This window comes from Podarcis erhardii (genome assembly GCF_964252035.2).
Source record: "Podarcis erhardii genome assembly, chromosome: 2".
NCBI classification, from domain to species: domain Eukaryota; kingdom Metazoa; phylum Chordata; class Lepidosauria; order Squamata; family Lacertidae; genus Podarcis; species Podarcis erhardii.
In genome coordinates, this window is record NC_138498.1 from 86,366,410 (window position 1) to 86,389,106 (window position 22,697).

The 22,697-nt window shown below is 40.8% G+C and overlaps 1 protein-coding gene across 1 annotated transcript in view; it reads right to left on the reverse strand.

The window, feature by feature from the left end:
- ABTB1 (ankyrin repeat and BTB domain containing 1) overlaps positions 1 to 22,697 on the reverse strand; it is a 37,142-nt gene extending 14,445 nt beyond the window's left edge. The window contains exons 1-8 of the mRNA XM_081851014.1: positions 22,438 to 22,697; positions 20,142 to 20,204; positions 18,157 to 18,212; positions 15,737 to 15,881; positions 14,797 to 14,956; positions 13,175 to 13,220; positions 11,353 to 11,469; positions 302 to 417 (exon numbers count right to left, since the gene is read on the reverse strand). Of these exons, the coding sequence (XP_081707140.1) occupies positions 302 to 417; positions 11,353 to 11,469; positions 13,175 to 13,220; positions 14,797 to 14,956; positions 15,737 to 15,881; positions 18,157 to 18,212; positions 20,142 to 20,204; positions 22,438 to 22,493 (759 nt within the window). The 5' untranslated portion in view covers positions 22,494 to 22,697. The remainder of the gene's footprint in view (positions 1 to 301; positions 418 to 11,352; positions 11,470 to 13,174; positions 13,221 to 14,796; positions 14,957 to 15,736; positions 15,882 to 18,156; positions 18,213 to 20,141; positions 20,205 to 22,437) is intronic.

The window sequence follows — 22,697 nt, forward strand, 5'->3', positions numbered from 1 at the left end:
GTACCAAAAGTACAGAGGAGCATGGAAGCTCCCATTCAGATATTCCGCGCAACTATCTCCTCTTTCACACAGCAACGTGGATGCCTGAGAGGGAGCAGAAAGGAGTAGATGTAAGGGAATCCAGCAAGATTGGTGCCCTGATACCATGGAAGCAGGAGCTGTCAAAGTTCAACACTAGCGGAGTGGCTGCTGCACAGCCTAAAGAGAGCAAACCAGAACAAATTGCAGAAGTGCAGGACTGCTGAGGGCTTAACTGGCAGGACCCTGCAAGAAGAGGGAGGGAAAAACATATACTTCCTACCCTGAGTTCGGCTGGCAGGGCGCAGTCTGCTAGCAGAGCCAGGTCTTCCTGTAGCCGCGAGTTACCTGGGGGCTCAATCGTCAGCACCTTCACACAGGTCCCTGGCTTGGAAGAAACTGGAAGAGGCAAAAAAAAAAATTCCAAAGTATAGAATCCTGAAGACTATATGGACATCCTCTTGGGAATGTGATGGATAAAGTTATCTGGGGATGTTTTTAAAATTCAAGGATGGCCCACACCCCTTATATGCAAATGTTAGGCAAATAAATAAAGCATTAAAAAAAATTATGGAAGAGACTGCTAAGCATTATGTTTTCCTCCTTCTTTGAAAAGCTCTGGCTACAGAAAAACAAGTAGAATTTTCCCACACAAAACTCATTCTCATGACTGCTTCTGTTACTGCTTTCACAGAGCAGTAGGCCTTCCTTTGTAAGAGATTTGCATGCATTTTGAGATTTAGATTTATGACTACACGGCTGGGGGGAGGGGAGGGGGGAATAATGCCTACTAGTTGGCCAAAAAGGCATCTTGAGAGCCAAAGGGAAGTTCTTATTTGCCATCTTCCCCACAAGACCAGAGTGTATGCACATGCTCTGCCAAATTAGTATCTGTGATCAGGCACCAATGCACACACCACCAATACCACAGATAAGATGGGGGGGGGGGAGTTTATCAGTGCCCAACAACATCTAGCGATTCAACTGAACATGTGCATTTAAAAAATGGCAAATTCTATTGATATCACCCATCACCCATTCATACATTAAACAGATTGCATGTGGTAGGCAGACAAACAAGAACAGTTCTCTTCAGCAGCATTCACATCACATGAAGATGATGGTATTAAATTACGCATCTTGATATGGTTAATGAATATGAAACTGCTTCCAGATCAGAAGTGGGAGAGCCAATGGGTGCCCTCCAGATGTTGCTGGACTCCAGCTCCCATCAGCCCAACCAGCATGTCAAATAGTCAGGGATTATGGGAGCTGAAGTCCAACAATGCCTGGAAGCCCTCAGGTTCCTCACATCCCTGTTCCACCCCTCTTTAGGGGTGTTCATGGACATGTGAAAATGGTTTCAAAGAAAAACACTAACCCATCTGACCTGGTAATTGCCATGCAACCACTTAGTCATTTCTGGAATAAGCCTTTAAACAGAACTCCTCTATCTACCCTAGGGATCCAACATCTACAGGGAGCAGACAGAAATCGGGCAGCTTATCATCATTTAGCATGATTCTTTGGGAACGACACTGTTCGCTCCCAATCTCTCTCCTACATGCTAAAACCACATTGATGTGCACTGGTTAAACATGCAAGTTGTAAAAACTCTGGCTACAATTTTACGTCAGCCCTCACTATGGGGGCCTTGAAAAAGCCACTGCTTTCAGCTCTGTAGTGCGGTGGCTCACGCTGACCCACTTTTCGGGGTTGTTCCAAGGATTGCAGAAGGAATGTAAAACAGAGTGCTCTAAATTCTCAAAAAAGGCTATATAAATGCCAAGTAGGATTACTACTATAGTGAGCTTCTCTTCAAAAAGAGGAAAAAATACTTGAACACCCTCCTAGCATAAGGACAACAAATAATAATAATAATAATAATAATAATAATAAAGTCAAGTGGTGCTGCTCGTTCCCAAACTCTGGGTGGCTTAGGGTTGGATGGGCCTTCGTAAATGCTGAGGGGATCAAATACTCTTAGGAAATAAAGGATTGCTTTACTGTATGAGCACCAAGCCACTCTACTGCACTGCATGAAAACAAGCTGGCACTTGATGTTATGGTCCAAAGGGGTGGGGGAGGAATACACCACAAAAACAATGTCGGGAGAGATCAGAACAGAGCTTGTACCTGCCCTGGCAATTAACTGAATCTCCTAAAACAAGCCTGTCTCACAAATATGGAAATAATGGCCCAATTTGCACACAACACTAAAGCATGGTTCAGCATAAAATCCAAGAGCAGGAAGGATCTATTGGGACGCTCAGACATTCCCCTCCCCTTGCTTTGAGCTACCATGCTCACTTTTCCTGCATGGTTTGGAGAATGAGTTCATCAGAATTTAGTTTCCCTTTCTAGGGAACCTGACCTGGCAATATGAACGAATGAGAAATAATGGTTTAAAACAAGCCAACTTCAAACCATACAGTTAATGAAACTGGCTTGCTTAAACTAACCAGAATTTGCTTTAACCCATAATTTTGCTGTTATGTATGAACTGAAAACTATAGTATAACACAACTGTAGTTTCATAAACCATGGTTTGAAGCTGGCTTGTTCAAAGACTAACCATAGCTTGTTTTAAAGAACAATCTCTAGCTCGTAAAAGCAAGCCATGTTTTGTGGAAAGTGAAACTAAGTTCTGCTTAAATCCATCTCTCTGCTATGAGAGAGGGAAGGGAGCATGCAAGTATGAGGCTCCTGGCTGCTTTTTCCTTGTTGTTCATATTAACACAGCCATCATCTGTGTTCATCATCTATGAACATTTCGTTGTTCTTATTACATAGCCATTTCAAGAATTAAAGTAAGGGAATAGATCAATAACTGTTGATGAAAAAGTGGTCATTTAGTGCATGTCTGGGCACTTGTTGGCATGTACACATATATAGTTCCTTACTGTAAGTACTACCTACATGTTATGAGTCTCCAAAGCCTTGCTGTATGAAGAAGGAGCACCTGAATAGCTTGGTACAGTAAAACAAGTTGCTGTGATCAATACTAAATCATTAACAAGTAGTATGTATTTATGATGCCATATGGATTTCAGCTTGTGATTATTACATAGTGTTATTTGTCTCCTCCTCCTACACCCAGCTCACGTGGTCTTTATTTTAGGAAATGTCATTTATATCTTTTGTTAACACAGAGAACTTGTTTATAATAATATGAACAAAACTGCTATTTCAGCACCTTTGGTATTAAGTGGTTTATCGTGGAAAGAGGTTTTGTAACCAAGAGCTGAAAGCTCATGCCATGATAAACTAGTTAGCAATATACCAAAAGTCTTCATTGGTTTATACTTGGAGTTCAGCAAGAAAAGGAAGTTATTCCTGAGCTGGCTAAGTTAACTCTGCATCGGAACAAGAGGTGGTACGACAAGCGTGACTCAATGGATTTAGAACTTGTCTCCAAATCTCAGGTGACTCACATTGCCATAATAAATTGCCGCTCTTGACATTTTACAGATTACACAGGGATGTCATCTTACCACAACAATGAGAGGTGGGTGAAAGAAGACTGCCACAGTACAATATCTTTCTTCCCAACCCTCCTGCCCCAAATTAACGAGTTGTATATGCCTCAGAATTGTGATTCTAAACAGGCAATATAATGCCTTTCAACAGATACACCATTACTGTCAGCAGATAGTGAAATTATACCTTTTGCCACTTGAAACTTTGCTCCAACATATGAAGGTGGTGGGTAGGAGGAAAGACTGTTTCTTTCTGACTCTTTCCTTCACATGAGAGACTACCAACTTCTCAACAGGAATCTCAGGAAATGACAATTCCCTGCCCCTCCTTTTGTTAATTGTGAGGAGCTACATCAGGGTTACGTTATGGTAGAAGACAGAAGAGGAAGGGAGATAGATTAGATCTGCTGGCACAGAGTCACTAGATCAGGCATAGGCAAACTCAGCCCTCCAGATGTTTTGGGACTACAACTCCCATCATCCCTGACCACTGGTCCTGTTAGCTAGGGATGATGGGAGTTGTAGTCCCAAAACATCTGGAGGGCCGAGTTTGCCTATGCCTCCACTAGATCATATTGTACTGAACACTTAATCTCTACAAAAAGCTTCCTTCAGTCCTCAATAAAGTCTCAATAACCCCAACCAACCTATTGTTTTGAAACTTATAAACACATGTAAATGAATATTTTCAACTAGAAACAGAGAGGAAAAACCCTGGTGCAGATGATTCTATGATGTGTCTGGATGAGCATTAAAAATTGGAAAGCAGCTGAGGAGTGTGGACACTCAAGCAACATGTGTTTAATGGTAAAACACATACTGTACTGGGATCATTTTTATTTAGCAAATACTGTCAAGTATGACCCCATGTCCTCTTCTAAACTAAGTCTAAACTGAGTAAACTGCCTGAAGTTCTTGGGGAATACATCAGACCATTAATTAACTTAATTTTGCAAAAATGGGTGTATTCACTGGAAGGAAAAATCAAGGAGCTCGTTTCTTTAGGATGTTAATCCCCATTAAAAGAAGCACTGGAGAAAGCACATCACACAGATTGATTGATTGATTGATTGATTAAGAAGTTGTGTCTAGTTCAAATGAGGACAGCATAAACTCAGGCAAAACAAGTGGAAGTTGATGAAGCACGGAAAAGAGAATTTGCAGATTATAAAAGTGTTAAGACATATTTTTAAATAGGAGCAGAAAATCTAGGGAGACAGTTGGGCAACTAGATGACAGAAGAGTGAAAGGATCGCTAGGAGGAGCATAGGGAAATTTCAAAGAAGCTGCATGAATTTTTCACTGTAAAAGATATTGGACAGATACCCACACAAGGACTTATTGCTGCCATGCAACACTAGAACTCAAGGTCACCCAATGAATTCAGGACAGAAAAAGGAAAACAAGAATTGTTTATGGAATTCACTGCCACAGGATGTAGTGATGATTCAGAAGGCAATTAAACAAACACGATGAGTAACTGGAAACTCCAAATTTCAGAGGCAGGATGATAAGAGGGGCTGGGAGCTGGGGGCACTGTTATACAGTGGCTCTGCTCCTTCCTCCTGGGCTGTGTCCAGAAAGTGGTGTTGGGGGATGAGTGTTCAGACCCCTGGGCTCTCACTTGTGGGGTGCCTCAGGGTTCCGTCCTCTCCCCCATGCTTTTTAACATCTATATGATGCCGCTGGGAGAGATCATCAAGGAGTTTGGGCTGGGTGTTGATCAGTATGTGGATGATACCCAGCTCTACCTCTTTTAAATCAGAACCAGTGAGGGCAGTGAAGGCCCTGTGGGAGTGTTTGGAGGCGGTTGGAGGATGGTGGCTAAGTACTGTTTTGTGGGGACAGGGGGTGGGCAGGTGTAGAGGATTCCCTGGTCCTGAATGGGTAACTGTACCCCTGAAGGACCAGGTGAGCAGCCTAGGAGTCATTTTGGACCCACAACTGTCCATGGAGGCGCCGGTCAGTTCTGTGTCCAGGGCAGATGTCTACCAGTTCCATCTGGTACGCAGGCAGAGGCCCTACCTGCCCACAGATTGTCTCACTAGAGTGGTGCATGCTCTGGTTATCTCCCGCTTTGACTTCTGCAATGCGCTTTACATGGGCTACCTTTGAAGGTGACCCAGAAACGACAACTAATCCTGAATGCAGCAGCTAGACTGGTGACTGGGAATGGCTGCCGAGACCATCTATCACTGGTCCTAAAGGATCTTCATTGGCTCCCAGTGCGTTTCCAAGCACAATTCAAAGTTTTGGTGCTAAAAGCCCTAAGCAGCCTTGGCCTTGTACACCTGAAGGGGCGTCTCCATCCCCATCATTCAGCCCGGACACTGAGGTCTAGCACCAAGGGCCTGCTGGTAGTTCTCTCAATGTGAGAAGTGAGGCTACAGGAACCAGGCAGAGCGCCTTCTCGGTAGTGGCATCTGCCCTGTGGAACGCCCTTCCATCAGATGTCAAGGAAACAAACAACTACCTGATTTTTAGAAGACGTCTGAAGGCAGCCGTGTTTAGGGAAGATTTTAATGTTTGATGTTTTATTGTGTTTTTAATATTCTGTTGGGAGCCACGCAGAGTGGCTGGGGAAACCCAGCCAGATGGGCGGGGTAGAAATAGTAAAATTATTGTATTATTATTATTATTATTATTATTATTATTATTATTATTATTACGGCAGAAGGCAGCTGTTGACTTCACATCCTGCTGGTGGACTACCTAGAAACATCTGGCTGGCCATTGTGGAAAATATGCTGTAGTGCTAGATGGACTATTGGCCTGACAAAGCATGTTCTTAAGACGGATGCAAAGAGACTGAAATGAACGCCTGTGTGCCTAGTGGCAAATCTGGTTCCTCTCCTTAACATCCTCTCCTTATGTTTTGCAATTGTGACAGGCTCAACGTGAACAAAGTTAAGGCTCTATTTCAGTCATCAACCCAACAGATTACCTAGCCTTTGGGTATGTGTGTTGTTGTTAGGAACAGATTTCTCCCCTACTTGGTGGGTGCATGCAATTTGTTTATTGTAGTTTTAACTTGTAGAATCTGTTTCAAGTACATTCACAGAACTGTTCCAAAGGGAAACTGGCAGCCTGGTGCCAATTTAAACTCAGAAGCCAAAAGCATATGCAATTTGCTTTCAAGGAGGACTGAGTCAGCCTATATTTCCTATCCAGGAGACACTAAGAAGCAGCAAGATATTCTTTTCTGGAAGAGGAAAAAGAACATTGTCAGAGGGCTGTATATGGAGATGCTTTTGTTTGAAGTTTCTTGCTCATTTAGAAGATAGAAATGTTCTGCTTGAAGTGCTTAGATAACACAGATGAAGTGCAAGCTGAAGAACAGAACAGCTAAGTGAGGCAGCCTCCTCCTCTCAAGACCGCCCCCCCCCACCAGATGTGTTGTCTATGGCACAGAGAGTTTTTAAAAGACCAATTTGTGTCATGAGTTTTGGTAAAGCACTTTATCACAAGTTTCTGGGAAATGGACCACTATGATGGGCTGCATCTTTCAATCTATGACAGCAATATTGCACTAATTAAGATTTCGGAACAATACAAATGTGAGCGTGGTCAGTCAAAAGTAAATAGCTTTTGGTGACAGCAGCGTCAGTAAGATCAAGTCACATTTATAAAGTGTCAAGAAAATGGACAAGGCAGCAGCAACAATTAACATTCATTTAGCATCAACAATGGTCCAGATGCATGAAAGCAAGGGACTTGTGCCTCTAGGACACCAGTCCAAATGCTTCCTTCTTCCCCAGTGGGAAAAGTGGGAAGCTGAATGGAGTATAGTACATTTTGTAGTTTTTGCAACATGGCTAGCTATGCCAGGGTCAAAGCTTAAGTTTTACCAGTACTAAAGGCAGCAGTGGCAGAAGAAGATGTTAAGAGGGGATTGTCAATAAAGGATTCAGTTTTGAAGACAGCAGCATATAGAAGCAAGCTAAACTGTTCCTTTCATCCCTTAAGGGTTTCTCACAAATGGTGACAAGCAGAGTACAAAATAATCCTAAAGAAGTGTAAATTTATGATCTGCCTGGCCAACTATTTAAATTCTGATGTCTAATATGAGTGCTGCGAAACAAACGGCAGCCTTAGCCTTTCAAAGTGTCCAATAGAGAAAGCAACTTCCACTGGTGCAATGGACCTTGGGGGGTGTGTGTGTGTGTGTGTGTGGGTGTGTGTGTGTGGCAGGGATGACACCAGGTGGTAGTCTTAGTACACAACCAAGGCAGTAAAGCAACTTGTGTTAACCACCTGACTTTTTCCATCCGTGAAGAAATCATAACTATGCATTTCTGGGAATTAGAGTTTATTAGCATCAATCAGCTTAACCTCAAATAAAAGAACTGAAAAACTATGCAATTAGAGATGCCGAAATATAATCAAGCATTAACACAAATATAGCTAAATTAGTTATTCATTATCTCTTTAAGGTGATGAGAGAATGGTTTTTATTAAATTATGCTCATGGGATATTAAATTCAACTATTCTTAAAATCCTTGCAGAAAACATACACTACAGGGTGTGAAATACAGTGGTGCCTCGCAAGACGAAAAGAATCCGTTCCGCGAGTCTCTTCGTCTTGCGGTTTTTTCATCTTGTGAAGCAACCCTATTAGCGGCTTAGCAGATTAGCGCTATTAGTGGCTTAGCTGCTATTAGCGGCTTAGAAAAGGGGGGGGGCGGAAAAAATCGCAAGACTCGCAAGACGTTATCGTCTTGCGAAGCAAGCCCATAGGGAAATTCATCTTGCGAAGCGCCTTGAAAAATGGAAAACCCTTTCGTCTAGTGGGTTTTTCGTCTTGCGAGGCACCACTGTATCTATCTGCATCTATCAAGCATTACTACAATACATTATTGTTTGATATCTACACAGTTAACCTTACAAAACAAGCAAGCAAGCAACCTATATATTTAAGTCTGGGAGGAAGCTGCTCAAGTATCCAATTCAAGATTAATCATATCTGGTTTAGAGATATATTTTTTGCTTGCCTCATTTTCTGCAACCTATATCATCCAGTTTAGAAATGGCCCAGAGCCCCACTAAATATTTAAGTTTGATTTCTAGTCTGTTCTTCCTTAATTCATGATCCCAGGGTGGGTTACAACAATAAAATACATTTAAAACCATGACAGTGTTTAATATTGTACCATTTCAGAATATGGCACTACAAAGATGGATAACTAAGCTATTTACAAGTGAGTTGCTTATTATTCCAAGTATTTATATTCCAGATCCTGGGAATAGTCCTTAGGCAGGTAATATTCAAGTAGGAGATTGCTGGACCATACCCATGTGTCCCTGTTATGACGTATCACAACTCTTTCTAGAAAACAAGAATGCTGCAAAGGCTTATGCTAAAAACAATTAAATGCCCCATTAGAGTGCTCACCCATTAGTATATGCATAGCACAGTAACTTGGTGTACTATGGAGACAGAACTTTGTCACCAAATCAAGGGCACATGAATCTACCCTACCTCTCCTTAGTCACTGCACCTACAAGCCAGAAGACCCTGCCCATGCTACACAGTTTCTAAAAGCAACAGACTTGGCCTGTTATTTACACTTTAATTACTTCCCAGATAGACTACTGCAGTACAGGCTGGAAGAAGACTGGAAGAAATTTAAAATATATCTTAAAAACTGTTGTAAAATTGATGAGTGTTAAGATGTCAAGGGGTAAGAAGCAGAGAATTACAGCTGTAATCAACAAATTTATGGGAATGTAATGAAGGGACCTAAATGGGTAATTTGATTAAAGGGTTGCTAAAAAATTCTTTTTAAAATAAGGATGCAGCGAAAGGGAGGTATGGGGAAGTCGACTGAAAGAAGTTACAGGAAAATAAGATTATGAAATTATATATGTTTAAATGTTTTGTATGTTTTTGTCTTGTGTTTTGTTTGTTCTTATTATGTGTTTGAAAAATGAATAAAAATTATTAAAAAAAAAATAGACTACTGCAGTACAGCACGTGGGACATTGAAGACGATCCTAGATGGCCTAAGACCAAATAACTATTAGGAACACTTACTTTGTTGTCTGCATGGGCTTTAAAATCAGCTTTGAAGTTCCTATTCTCTGTAACACTTCACAATATCCATTGGGTAACTTACAGAAGGGCATTTTCTGTGGGTGCTACAATTCTAGAATACCTCAATCAGGAAATCTTTTCACTATGTATTTGAATACATTTTTGTTCGGGTGGGCTTTCACTGTGTAGTTTTAGATCTTGCTCTTGACTGACTTTACCATCTTGGAGACCCATCTTGGCTGCGAATCCTGGAAGACCTGCTCCCTGCCTTGCAGGCCTTTTTCCACCTAGCCTGGGAGGGCAGGGAGGACTGACTCCAGCTACAAAAGCTAGGGCTGCTGTCTCTTAGTACAAGTCATCAAGCCTGAGCTTCCACACCTGCCAACCACCATGGGCAGGACTGGCAGCAATAGCAGCAGGAATAATAATAATAATAATAATAATAATAATAATAATAATAATAGTAATTATTTATACCCCGCCCTCCCCGGCCAGAGCCGGGCTCAGGGTGGCTAACACCAATAAAATTACAATAAAACATAATGGGGGGGGGCAGTTTATTAAAATACGGGTTAAAATACAATTTAAAATGCAAGCTCATTTTAATAGTAGCCCATAAATCAAAACCATAAGGGGAGGGAAGCATAAGGGTCAGACTGAGTCCAAACCAAAGGCGAGGCGGAACAGCTCCGTCTTGCAGGCCCTGTGGAAAGATGCCAAGTCGTGCAGGGCCCTAGTCTCTTGTGACAGAGCATTCCATCAAGTCGGGGCCAGTACTGAAAAGGCCCTGGCCCTAGTTGAGACCAATCGAACCACCTTGCGGCTTGGGACCTCCAAAGTGCTGTTATTTGTGGACCTTAAGGTCCTCCGTGGGGCATACCAGGAGAGGTGGTCCTGTAGGTACAAGGGTCCTAGGCCGCATGTTCTAAGCTTATGATAATATTTTATTCTCTTGCTAATTATGCAGTTTTAAATGTGCATATTATATTTAACTTCCTATAGTAATGTTTTGTAGACTCATGTTTGTAGCTTCAAGCTACAAACATGAGTCTGACCAAACTGCGGGAGGCAGTGGACAACAGGAGTGCCTGGCGTGCTCTGGTCCATGGGGTCATGAAGAGTCGGACACGACTAAACGACTAAACAACAACAGTAATGTTTTCTTTTGAAATGTTTAAGTTTTGAAATGTGGAACAGTCTCCCTCATGAGGTTGTGGACTCACCTTCCTTGGAGGTTTTTAAACAGAGGTTGGATGGCCATTTGTCATGAATGCTTTAGCTGAGATTCCTGTATTGCAGGGGGTTGGACTAGATGACCCTTGAGTCCCTTCCAAGTATTCCTATATTCTATGATATTTTTTTTGTTAACTTCACTACACTAAATGTATATTCTGTAGTTGACTTACTTTGTAATATTTTATTTTGAAATCTTTAAGATAATATTTTAGTTTCCTGTTAATTACATTGCTTTGAATGTATACTTGTTGTTTTTTTTACTCTCTTCATTAATGCTTTATTCTGCATTGTTTTATTTGATGTTTTAACCTGTTGTAAACCACTTTGAGAATTTTTTCTTTAAATTATAAAGCAGAATAGAAATGGAAAGAAAATAATAATAATAATACCATGTTAAAGAATATTTTATATTGTTAATTGCTTATCTGCATGGTGTACTGTGATTGTTTTGAAAACTTTAGGAGAACAGTGGAACAGAAAAAAGTTATTACTAGAATTTTTAGCTAATTAATATAAGCTATTCAGAAAAAGGCAGCTTTCCACTTTCTTATATAAAGTGCCAGTCTGAGCAATTTGGACCTTACCAAATTCATGCACCTTTTTACACTTGGTTTCCAAGTCTTCGATGAGATCCTGGAGCCGACATTGTTTTGCCAATCTTTTGCAGTCGCTCACATATTCTACATCTATGTCTAAACGACCTGGCAAAAGAAAAGAAAAGAAAAGAAAAGAAAGCAAATGACCCTTTCAATTCTCCCTATTATTTATTCACCAACACGTAAAATTCATCCTTACATCCACAGCTGCAAATTTATGTTTCAGCACCCCCCTGTGACTTAAGGAAGGACTGCATTTATATTTTTGAGAACATCACTTGTACAGCTAGTACAGCAACTTCTTTTGAGCCATATTGCATGTTGCTTTTCAGATATATGTCCTGAGAAAATTCTTATTTTTTTTACCTTTATTATTTTAGACTGCAAACCATATTGAATGGATTAGCAGCACAAAATTGTAGTAAGGGTGACATCCAATGTTAGCGATACCGGTATAGGCCTATTAAAATCAGTGGACTTGAGTCCATTAATTGCAATGAGTCTACAAAGAATATAACAGAGATGCATGCCACCCTAAGTAAACAAATATTGACTATAGATACACAACTTGGTTGACTATCACCCAAATAAATAAAATATGGATGCACATGTCTACATATGACAAAGCCAAGAAATGTTACATACAAGTCCATCAATTCTGACAACTACAATAATGTAACTATTATTTCAATTGGTATGCCACTTTCCCACATACATTTGCCCAAAGCAATGAGCAAATGTAGAGAAGGCTAATCCAGAATCCCTTCTATAGGTTTAATCCACATGCCCCACATGTTAAATAAAGATGCATGTGTCACTTTCCGTATCCTTCTCTATTTCAAGGTACTCCTGTCTTATAAAAGCAAAAAGAGGAGCAACTTCAATAGCCAGATTCATACATATTCCTGAGTACAAATATCCAGAAACGTATGGCCATTGTCTAGTGAAGGATAAGGACCTTTGTTCACTAAAAACAAACAAAAATAAGACAAATTTTTATTCTTTGCTATTCCTTTGGTAGCTCCAATCCAGAGCTGTGCTCTGGAATTGGGAGGAACCCTATTGGCATATGCTAATGGAGGTAGAAAAACATGTTAGCACAGTCTGTGCCTGGTTAGAATGCCCAATCAGCAAACAAATCTTCTAGACAGCAGAATCCTTTGCACGTCTACTCAGTAGTAAGTCTCATTGAATTCAAGAAAGACTTACTCCCAAACAAGTGTGTTTAGAATTGAAGCCTCAACATTACAAGTAACTATTGCTGAAATAATGGGGATTAATGCCATGGCGCTTTTAGACGTAAAAGTAACTAGAGCAACAGTGTGGCATACCAGGAATTCGTCCAGACAGAAAGTTGTGTCACTCATTACTAGCAATGCCAGTGCCCTTACTGCATTTGATACAGCACTTGCAAAACAAACAAACAAACCCATCAGCTGGGTGGTGGGAGACAATGTTTTCGGGCAATAAAATATTGTTGCTTGGGTGGGTGAGTGGCTAACCCCTAAGCAAAAACACGATGGTAGAGAAAAGAACCTGAATCCCCCAAAATCTCACTCTAGCAAGGTCCAACACAACTTGTGCAGCTCCATGCCTCTCCATCAATGCTGTTATTCTATGCCCCAGTATCTAATGCTTTCCATCAGTATAGTCCTTGCAAGAGAAAGAGAAAAAGTACGTCACCCGAGCCATTTCTGACAAGCTACGTTTTGAAATAATTATGCAAAGTATATAGATATATGCAAGATGTTATTCTGAATCCAAATGCAGCAATTGTAAGCACTACAATGCAGCACATGCCCACATTTACCTGTATAGAGGTACTGGAGAAGAGAACCAAAGGCAGCAGGGTTGATCTATATAATGAATGAAAGTCGTTATTTACAGAGGTTGCATTTTGCCATGGCTTGAACTATACACTGATATAAGTGAGAAACAAGCTAGAACAGCAGTAGCTAAGGTGTTTTGGACTACAATTCTCATCAGCCCCAGCCTGTCAGGTCAATGATCAGAAGTCCTCAACAACTTCTAGAGGGCACCCCATTGGCTATATTCAAAGAAGCTAATGAGGGCCCATGAGATTCTGCAGTAGTGCTAACTCTGGAGAGGCATGCAACAAAAAGGGCAAGATATTAGCTGTATCTCCCTTTTCCTCAATGCCAGCTCAGTTCGCACCATGTGACAACATTAAATAATACAAATTCCTTCCAGTAGCACCTTAAAGACCAACTAAGTCAGTTCTTGGTATGAGCTTTCGTGTGCATGCACACTTCTTCAGTGTATCTGAAGAAGTGTGCATGCACACGAAAGCTCATACCAAAAACTGACTTAGTTGGTCTTTAAGGTGCTACTGGAAGGAATTTGTTTTGTTTTGACTATGGCACACCAACACGGCTACCTATCTGTAACTGGAACATTAAATAATGTCACTCAAAAAGTAATGAACTTGCGGAACTGACCACAAGTTGTGATAACCACTTACAGTGGTGCCCCGCAAGACGAACGCCTCGCAAGACGGAAAACCCGCTAGACGAAAGGGTTTTCCGTTTTGGAGGTGCTTCGCAAAACGAATTTCCCTATGGGCTTGCTTTGCAAGACGAAAATGTCTTGCGAGTTCCTGCGGGGTTTTTTCCCTTTTCCCCCCTTTTCCTAAGCCCTAAGCCGCTTATCAGCTGATCCGCTAAAAGCTGCTAAACTGCTAATAGCGCTAATCCGCTAAGCTGTCAATGGGCTTGCTTCGCAAGACGAAAAAACTGCTATACGAAGAGCCTCACGGAACGGATTAATTTCGTCTTGCGAGGCACCACTGTATATAGTTAGCTTAAAAAAACCAAAAACCTGTTTTGTGAGAAGTTGAATAGCTTGTGTGTTATGTTTACCAGTAGGAACAGCCAGGGTCGATTCAATACAGTAGTCGCAATGAAATCTCAATACGATGTTCCAGATCAACATTGCTGAGATAATCCAAGTAAAACTATTTTAAAGAAGCTTGATGCTTGATTAGTTAGTAACATCAGGCTTGGTACTCGTGTAGCAGAATAAAGTGGCAGAATGGACTGTACCATTCAGACTGCAAGTAGGAGAAGCCCATTTTGAGTGTTACAAATTTAACAATATTCACTGCAAGTAAAAAAGAAAAAAAGAAAAAAGGAGAATGGCAGTGAGAGGAATAGCCCAGAACCACTTCCTCTCAATGAGCCAATTCATGGGGTTAGTTGCTTTTTATGGTTTTTTTAGTTAGTTGATTTTTATGTTTTTTAATGTTGTTTTTTTTAATGACATCCTCACCCACAGTCTTAAGCGGTACAGTCCACTCTACTGTCTCATTCTGATGCATGTGTAAATCAGGGTCTAGACTTAGCACCTGAAACCTTAAAGCAAGCACCAACTGCAGACACTATTCTAGTTAAAACAAAGCTTGAGTCTTCTCACCAATGGATGCTTTAGTGCTATGATATTCTTCCCCTTCCACTTGGTCTCAAACATTTCTGCAAAATATGCACTCCGGGCACCGAGAATGCAGCGATGGGCACAGAAAGACTTCCCATGCACAATGAATACAATGTCACTCTGGTAACCCTGTTCCAGAAGTCTGCAAGGAGAATAAGAACAACAAGTCTGAAAAAACTGGACTGGAGGACTCAGCAACTGCGAGCATCTTGTTCCTTCAAAATCAAGGTAATAAAATAATGCTTTATTATTTATTAATTGGTCCCTTTCTTACCAAGGTAACTCAAAGTGACTTACAATATATAAACAAAGATAAACATACATTAAAACCAGTACAAAGAAAAACAATGAAAAAATGAAATGACAATCTTGTTCTTAAAACGGCAGAATCTGAACCACTCAAGGAGGCCACAGGAAATTATGATTCAACGCCATGGAGGAAAAGTAATGTTTTTGCCTGATGCCTAAAGCTATATAATGATGCTACCAAGTGAGCCTCCCTGGGGACAGCATTCCATAAAGAGGACTGCACACACACCTATCTATTAAGTGGTCTTATTTACTTCTGCCACTTACACAGTAGATTGTGATTAATCAGTTTTATCATGTATACTGTATGAGAAGTTTTTTCAGTGGGGAGGGAATTACACACACACACACACACACACACATATATATATATATACAGAGAGAGAGAGAGAGAGAAACTTTCAAATTACTATGTACTAACAGTGGCTTGACAGACTTGTCATCATCCCAAGTAAGCCTCCATAAGACAAGAACATAATAAATCTTTTGAATCTCTTGAAACAAAACAAGCAAGAGGGGTCAGCCATCCAAGGAGTGGGAATGGCAGTCCAATGGAAACAGATGCATTTTAATGCTTAACAGCCTGCAATGAAGGCGTCCCTTCTCTCTTTACCGTTGAAGGAAGACATCATAGTAGTCTCTCTTCATGCACTTTGCTGTGATCTGCTTGTACTCCTTTAACACCCGCCGAATAGCATCACTCAGGGCCCCATATAAACAACGCTCGCCATCAAAGGTGTTTGCTTCACATTTGGCACCTGTAAACAAATACCAACTGCCATTTAGGTTTGAAGCCATATTACAAGAGACAGATCATTTACATATGTGATATTGTCTTTCTCTGCAGAACAGTACTAAGAACTGCTTCCACTAAACAACTGGAGAAACCTTCATCCCTCGTTACAAGTACTTTCATATGTTCTTCTGGTCTAAAGCAGAGCTCATGAAGTAAAATTAACATTCAACCATAATATCCAGTCTCTTAATTTCTGCCTTGGGACAACTACAAGACTATTCAGTTTTAAAAGAAAATAGCTGTATGAAGCTGCATATATTCTACACTATTTCACAGAAAACATTTCTGCTACACCCATACCACTGTGATCCAGTGTGCTACACTATGAGCTGGATTGTGGTTAGAGTCTTGGATGAGGATCAGGGTTCATATCCACACTCAGCCATGAAGCTTGCTGGGTGACCTTGGGACAGTCATTGTCTACTTCCCAGGGCTGATGAGAGGATAAACTGAGGAGGAGAACCATGAACACCACATTGAGCTCCTTGGAGATAAGTTATTACAATTTAAAAAATAGAGAAAAGAATCTCTTTTAAAGTACACTGTAAATATTTAGTAAAATACAAGTTAGAAGCAAGCTAAAAAGCTTCCCAGAACAACTTTTTGATTGTGTGTTTAACTACAGTTAGGAATATAAAATTTATTGTCCAAATTCAAAATATTTCTCTCTCAAGTCTGTGCCTGCATTGGTTGGAATATACCCATTTCTAATAGAGTCTGCATGTAGCTACTGTTCACTGACAAGCTATGCTTACCAAATTCAACATTACCCCACCAAAGCATGATTTGGATTTCTTATTCCTAGAAGGATTATTATTTGCTTTAGCGGTAAGCTATGAATTATGATCTAATACCAAGTTTGGAATGCTGTTCCTATGGAAATCTGAAAGGCGCCTACAATCCTGATGTTTTGTCACCTGCTGAAAATATATTTGTTTAAAGACTTAATCTGATTCAGCCTGGGTCATCTTATGATTTTATAATTGTACAATTTTGTTATTTTCAATGACTGTATTGTATACCACCTCAACAATAATTGTGTTGGTGGTTTATAAATAGTCTGATAAATAAAGTTAGAAACCATGCTTTTGTTTTATTTCTCTGACTGGATTGATATTCTTTGTACCTGTTAAACAACAGACCTAACATTGATTAAATGAAATCAATGTATTTTGATGGTGTGGGTGAGAGAACTAAGCTTATCTCACTGTACATCAGTTTTCCAAACTGTGTGTCGCAACACATTAGTGTCTGCACATTAGTGTCTGCAGTGTGTAGGTGAGTCACACGAATGCTCCCCACGGTGCTCCCAGGGCTGGAAAGGGGTTAGTTTAACCTCTTGTTTGCTAGTAAAACTGAATTACTGTGTCGTGAAATCTTGCATGTCTAAAAGGTGTACCACCAACATGAAAGGTTTGGAAAGCTCTGCCCTACATTATTGCCTTTGTCCTTTTAGCCAAGTTACTAAGAAACAGCGCAATAATACCCTTGGGAGCTGGGTGGTTCAAGAATGGATGCTGGCAGACTTGTTACTTGGTAACCTAGATAGATCTGCAAGCGAAAGCACATATTCCTGGTGATAACTGTTCCTACTAGTCACTCAATAAATGGTGGCAGCTACTGATTCAGTGTATTACAGGTGAATTTATTCCTTCTAGTAAAGCCAGACGCTAAATCCATTTATTTTTGCCCTGCTGGGTGCTATGATGAGAACAGAAATATTAAATGTACCAACAAGGAGCCTTAACTTTTTCTTTTTTTAAGTAAAAAATGAGATGATGATGATTATTAATAATAATAATAATGGCTGGGTTTCCCCAGCCACTCTGGGTGACTTACAGCATATATAAAATGTAGTAAAACATCAAATGGACATTTAGTTTTAGGTGCGTTTTATTAAACAAAATGGCAACAAGCAGACTAGATTAAAAATAGCAGCTCTCCCCATTGGCTAAGATCCAATTTTAATGTCACGCTAGGGCTAGTACTACAAACTTGTAAAAAACTGAGCCCTGTACTAACACCCTACCATGAGAGGAAAAGTTTTCCTTGCAAAATAAGATTCTAGCTTTTTGATTAGCATAACAAGTCAAAAACAGCTATGCAGTTTCCCATCAGAGCAGGATTATACTGTTTTAATTCTGGTGTACCTTCAGTGACAATTCTAGAGACACACAGGTGACCATATATATTGGGCACACAGTCTCCAGGAGAAGCAGCATATCAGTTTTTCTTACCGTTGGCTAAAAGGTACCGTACAAGCTCTTCATGTCCACAGAGACAAGCATAATACCTGTTAACACAAGGAAGGAGTTAAGAAAGAGAAACTTAGAAATGAAAACTTCTATGTTTTGCTGATTCCAACTTTGCAATCTAATTAAGATCCTAAAATCACATTAGGTTGGGGCAGCGAATGTGTTGCCTTCCAGTTGTTGTTGGAGTGCAACTCGCAGCAGCCCCAGCAGAATGGCCATTGGTTGGGATGATGGAAGTTGTAGTCCAACATCATCTGGAGGGCAGCACGTTGGCTCCCCTAATGGTGTTAATTCCTTACAAGAAATTGATCCAGTCCTCTCCGTAGCATGCTCACTTCTTTCTGTTGTAACAAGGAGAACAAGGGTCTTTTCCCACTCTTTTTCTAATGATGAGACATGCACTTGCTTCATGTGCAAGGAGAAAAAAGAGATGTGGACTAGAGCTATGCAGATGAAGGGGTGGGACCATGCAAACAGAGCTCCCTTGGTTTTCAGTGCTCCCATCAAGTTCTATGGGACAACATTGTAAGTGGTGAAATCTGCACACCAGCCCCAGCACTGTTGCCTTATCAACAAGAACTTTAGGGTACATGCTTATTATTTCTATTGCAAGTATCTACATCCTGCTTGCTTTCTTTCTTTCTTTTATTGTTAAAATAATTCAACATTAATACACATACAAACATACATTTCATACAACATACCTACATACCTACAACATACCTACAACATACCTACACTCAATCCCACAGATAATTCCCATCACCATCCACCACCCCTCACCCCCTTTGTGTTAGACTTCCAATCTACTCAATTGCAATTTCTTTCCACTTCTATTACTTTCTTTCACACACCTTTAACCTAATTTCATACTTCTTTTTCTATTACACATTGTTATCCATCTTATTTAGTATTCCAATATTTGAAACGAAACTAGTTTATTCTAATCGTTCTGATTTTTCGATATAGTTTTGCAAGTATCTTTTAAACACCTTCCAGTCCCTGTCTGCCGTCTCTACATCCTGCTCTATTAGTCAAGACTTTCAGAGCACTTTCCATTAGCGAGATAAAGGCAGCAGTAACTTGCATGTAAAACCCAATCCCAGATTTTTGAAAACTTCTAAAAGTTGACACTAAAAGCTGTGGGTGAATAAAAAGTCTTCCATCTGTCACTGTAAAGACAGACTTGTTAGTGCTAGGTGGGCCTCCCTGGAGACAGCAAAATGAAAAATATCCCTTTCCCAATTCCCAGTCACCTCACTTCAGAAGGCGATAGAACTCCAGCAATGATCACAGGTGATAGGAAAGTTCATGCAGGAAAAGTAACCTAGGTCCTAAGATGCTTAGGGATTTCAACATAAAATCCAGTACCTTGAATTTTATGTGGAAACAGATCAGCAGCTAATGCTATCATATAAAGCCTGACATGACAATATTCCAAGGACACATTGCACAACTCCAGGGATTCCCATTCTATACTTTCTTTTATGACAGACGTAGCAAAGTGCTGATGAACATATGTTGGGGACAAACAAGAGAAGACTATTGTCTTCATGCCCTGTTTGCAACCTTCCCAGAACATTATGGCTAACCAGAGCTAGACAAGATGAGCCAATGGCACAATTGGAACAGGCCTCTTCTTAGAATGCTAGTAAATGCTAGTAAAATGGTTGCCACAAATTATCCCAAAAGCAGTGGCAGGCATTCAACTGCCTTCCAGAATATTGTTCTGAATGAGGAAAATTATTTCCAACAGCAGATCTTGTCAACAAAAAACAGCATGGGAACACTGAAAACTTGAGACAATGGGGAGCAGAATGTAGGAGAAGGATATAAGAAAAAATGATTTCTTTTTTGAACACAACAACAGAAGTAAAATGAGGAACTGTTGCAATGCCTGAAAGCATTTCTTTAAATCCTGTATAAGTTACCAAACAGCATGTATGTCTCAAGGCCAAAGCACTCACAAAGGGGTACTGTCCCATTTATCCCGGACATTGATTTCAACATCTCTCTGTTCAAGAAGGTATCTGAAAGACAAACAAGGGCTCAGCTTTAGCACTTAAGAATTCATCTAACTCACTTCAGCTACAGCTTCAGAAATAATCTGTTTTTAAAGCCCCTTTCCCTATTATTATTATTATTAATAATTATTTATTATTATTTATTAGATTGGACTGCCCTTCACTGTAAGATCTCAGGGCAGTTTACAGAATACTCAAGTTTGGGAGTGCCCATGCAACCTTTAAAAGAAGGGACACAAAACAGCAAGGCTATTTTCCCCCACATTACATTTATTCTCCTTTACCCCCACCACTGATTTTTAAGCCTGTGTAATTTCCTAAATATCAGAAGAAACCAACATGCTGCCACACAAAGAAACACAAAGAAAAATAGTTCGCGTTTCTATTTTGCTTTCTGGAAAGGCGCTAAAGAAGAGCTAGTATGGCGCAATGGTTAAGAGTACTGGACTAGGACTGGGGATAAAGTCGGCCCCTGTCTCTGAATTTAGACTATCTCACAGGGTGGTTGCAAAAATAAAATAAAAGGGCAGGAGTAGAATGAATTTAAATGACATTTTTAAATATAAATGACATTTTTAATTCATGAGCAAAAATTAGCCATTATTTAAAAACCTTAAAACAAGTGGTTGATGTTCTCCAAGTATGTTGCCACTGTTGTCTTTTTTTGTGTTTCTGCTTGTAAATTGTGTTGCACCTGAAAGCTGTAAGTGTTGTGATTTTTACTAAAGATTGACATTGAAATTGATGGATAGCATCATTTATGGTGATTATGCACACCACAATGAATTTGAATTGATATAATATTGTGATCAACATTACTTTTCTGGCTGTTTCTACATCTTAATGCAATGAATCAGGAAATTAATTGATAGATTTTTTAATATATGATTGGTATATATTTATTCTTGTATTCATGAATTACTGTCATGTTAATTGTTTTGTCTTTGTAATGATGTGTTTTGTGACAGTGCTTTGATTCTGTTGAGTCACGCTTGGGCACATGTGTGTGGAAAAGCAGCATATAGTTTATATTTTACAACATCTTCAGTTTAAAAAAGGAGAAAGTGTGTTTATAAAGACTTAAAATACCATTTGCCTTTTTGTGTGTCTGTTTCTTTTTGGCCCTGCTCTCAGGGGATATCTAAAGTAGTCAGCTGTTTCAGGACAGGAAGCTGAGCTGATAGGCAGAAGAGGCAAAAGTTGTTTTCCTTTTTAAAAACACAGCAAGAACTTGGGGCCTCCCATTAGGGACATGAAGCAACACAGAAGCAGCCATTCTACTGTCAAATATGAGTAGCTTGGGGAGGGAAGGTTGGCAAATACAGGCAGGTGAAAAGAATTTCCAAAAAGAATTTTGCTTCCTATTTATCTGCCCCTTAACTTATTCTCTGCCACAATAATTTTCAATGTTCCCAGACCTAGGACTCAACTTTTAAGCAAAACATGCATTTGGAAACCTTAAAAAAACAAAACCCCACATATTTGTATGATGGTATTGCTACTGCTGCAACATGTTAGATCAGGCTGTGACAGTCGTGGGTTCCAACCCACCAGTTGAAGACCAAAGAGCTGCCACACCCAACAGAAGAACTCTTAAGTTATCCAGTCCATGCTTGTTCCCTAGTCCCCTCACAGATCTGTGACCTCCCTCCAAAATATCCCTGGTTGTGCCCAATATCCTCCATTCTATTTTTTTCAGCCCCAGCCAGTACTCCCCCAATGCCCCACGTTTGCTTTCTAAAAGTAGTGTGTGCCAGAAATCCGCCTTGCCTAGAACTTCGAAGCTCCTATCTGGAGTCTCTCCTCCCTTTAAGCCTAGATGGGTGGAGAAGGCATTAGCTGGGGTTACCGAAAGCACTTTGTACATGCCCAGAGCCCTCTCACCCAGGTTATTGCTTTCATGTGTGCCAACAAGCCCAGAAGCTTGTTCTAAATAGCTTCCCAGTTTTACTTCTCAGGCAGCCCTTTTTTGCCGCTGTCTAGAAGAGACATCTAAACATCCTAAACACACACAACGAACTTCGAGGAAAGCTAGGGGGGGAAATAGACGAGTTTACCTTAAGTCCCAGGGCAGCCCCTAACCTCCACCTGCCATTTAGGTGCTCCCCAAACCGGAACCTCAAGGGACAGCCCCCTATTAAGCTCCCTAGCGCCAGCCTCTGCCAAGGCGCAGCACCAATGGGGGGGGTGGCCTTCTCCCGGGGGTCCCCCCACCCCATAACCTGGGCACGGGCCTCACCGCACTCGGAAAACATCGCCCTTCTTGCAGCTGGTGAAGAGGTCGCTGGTGTCCATAGCCCGCCGGAAAGCGCCGCATTGACCCGGCCTAGGGGAGCGAAGGCGGCTTCAGCGAGAGCAGGCCCAGGCCCAGGAGGAGGAGCAGGGCAGCCCAGGGCAAGCGGCGCCGGATGTAAACACGGCGCCGGAGAGGCTGCTCCACACCAGCGAGGAGGCCGGCCTCGCTCCCCGCCCTTTCCTGGGGGACCCGGCGGCGCGCAG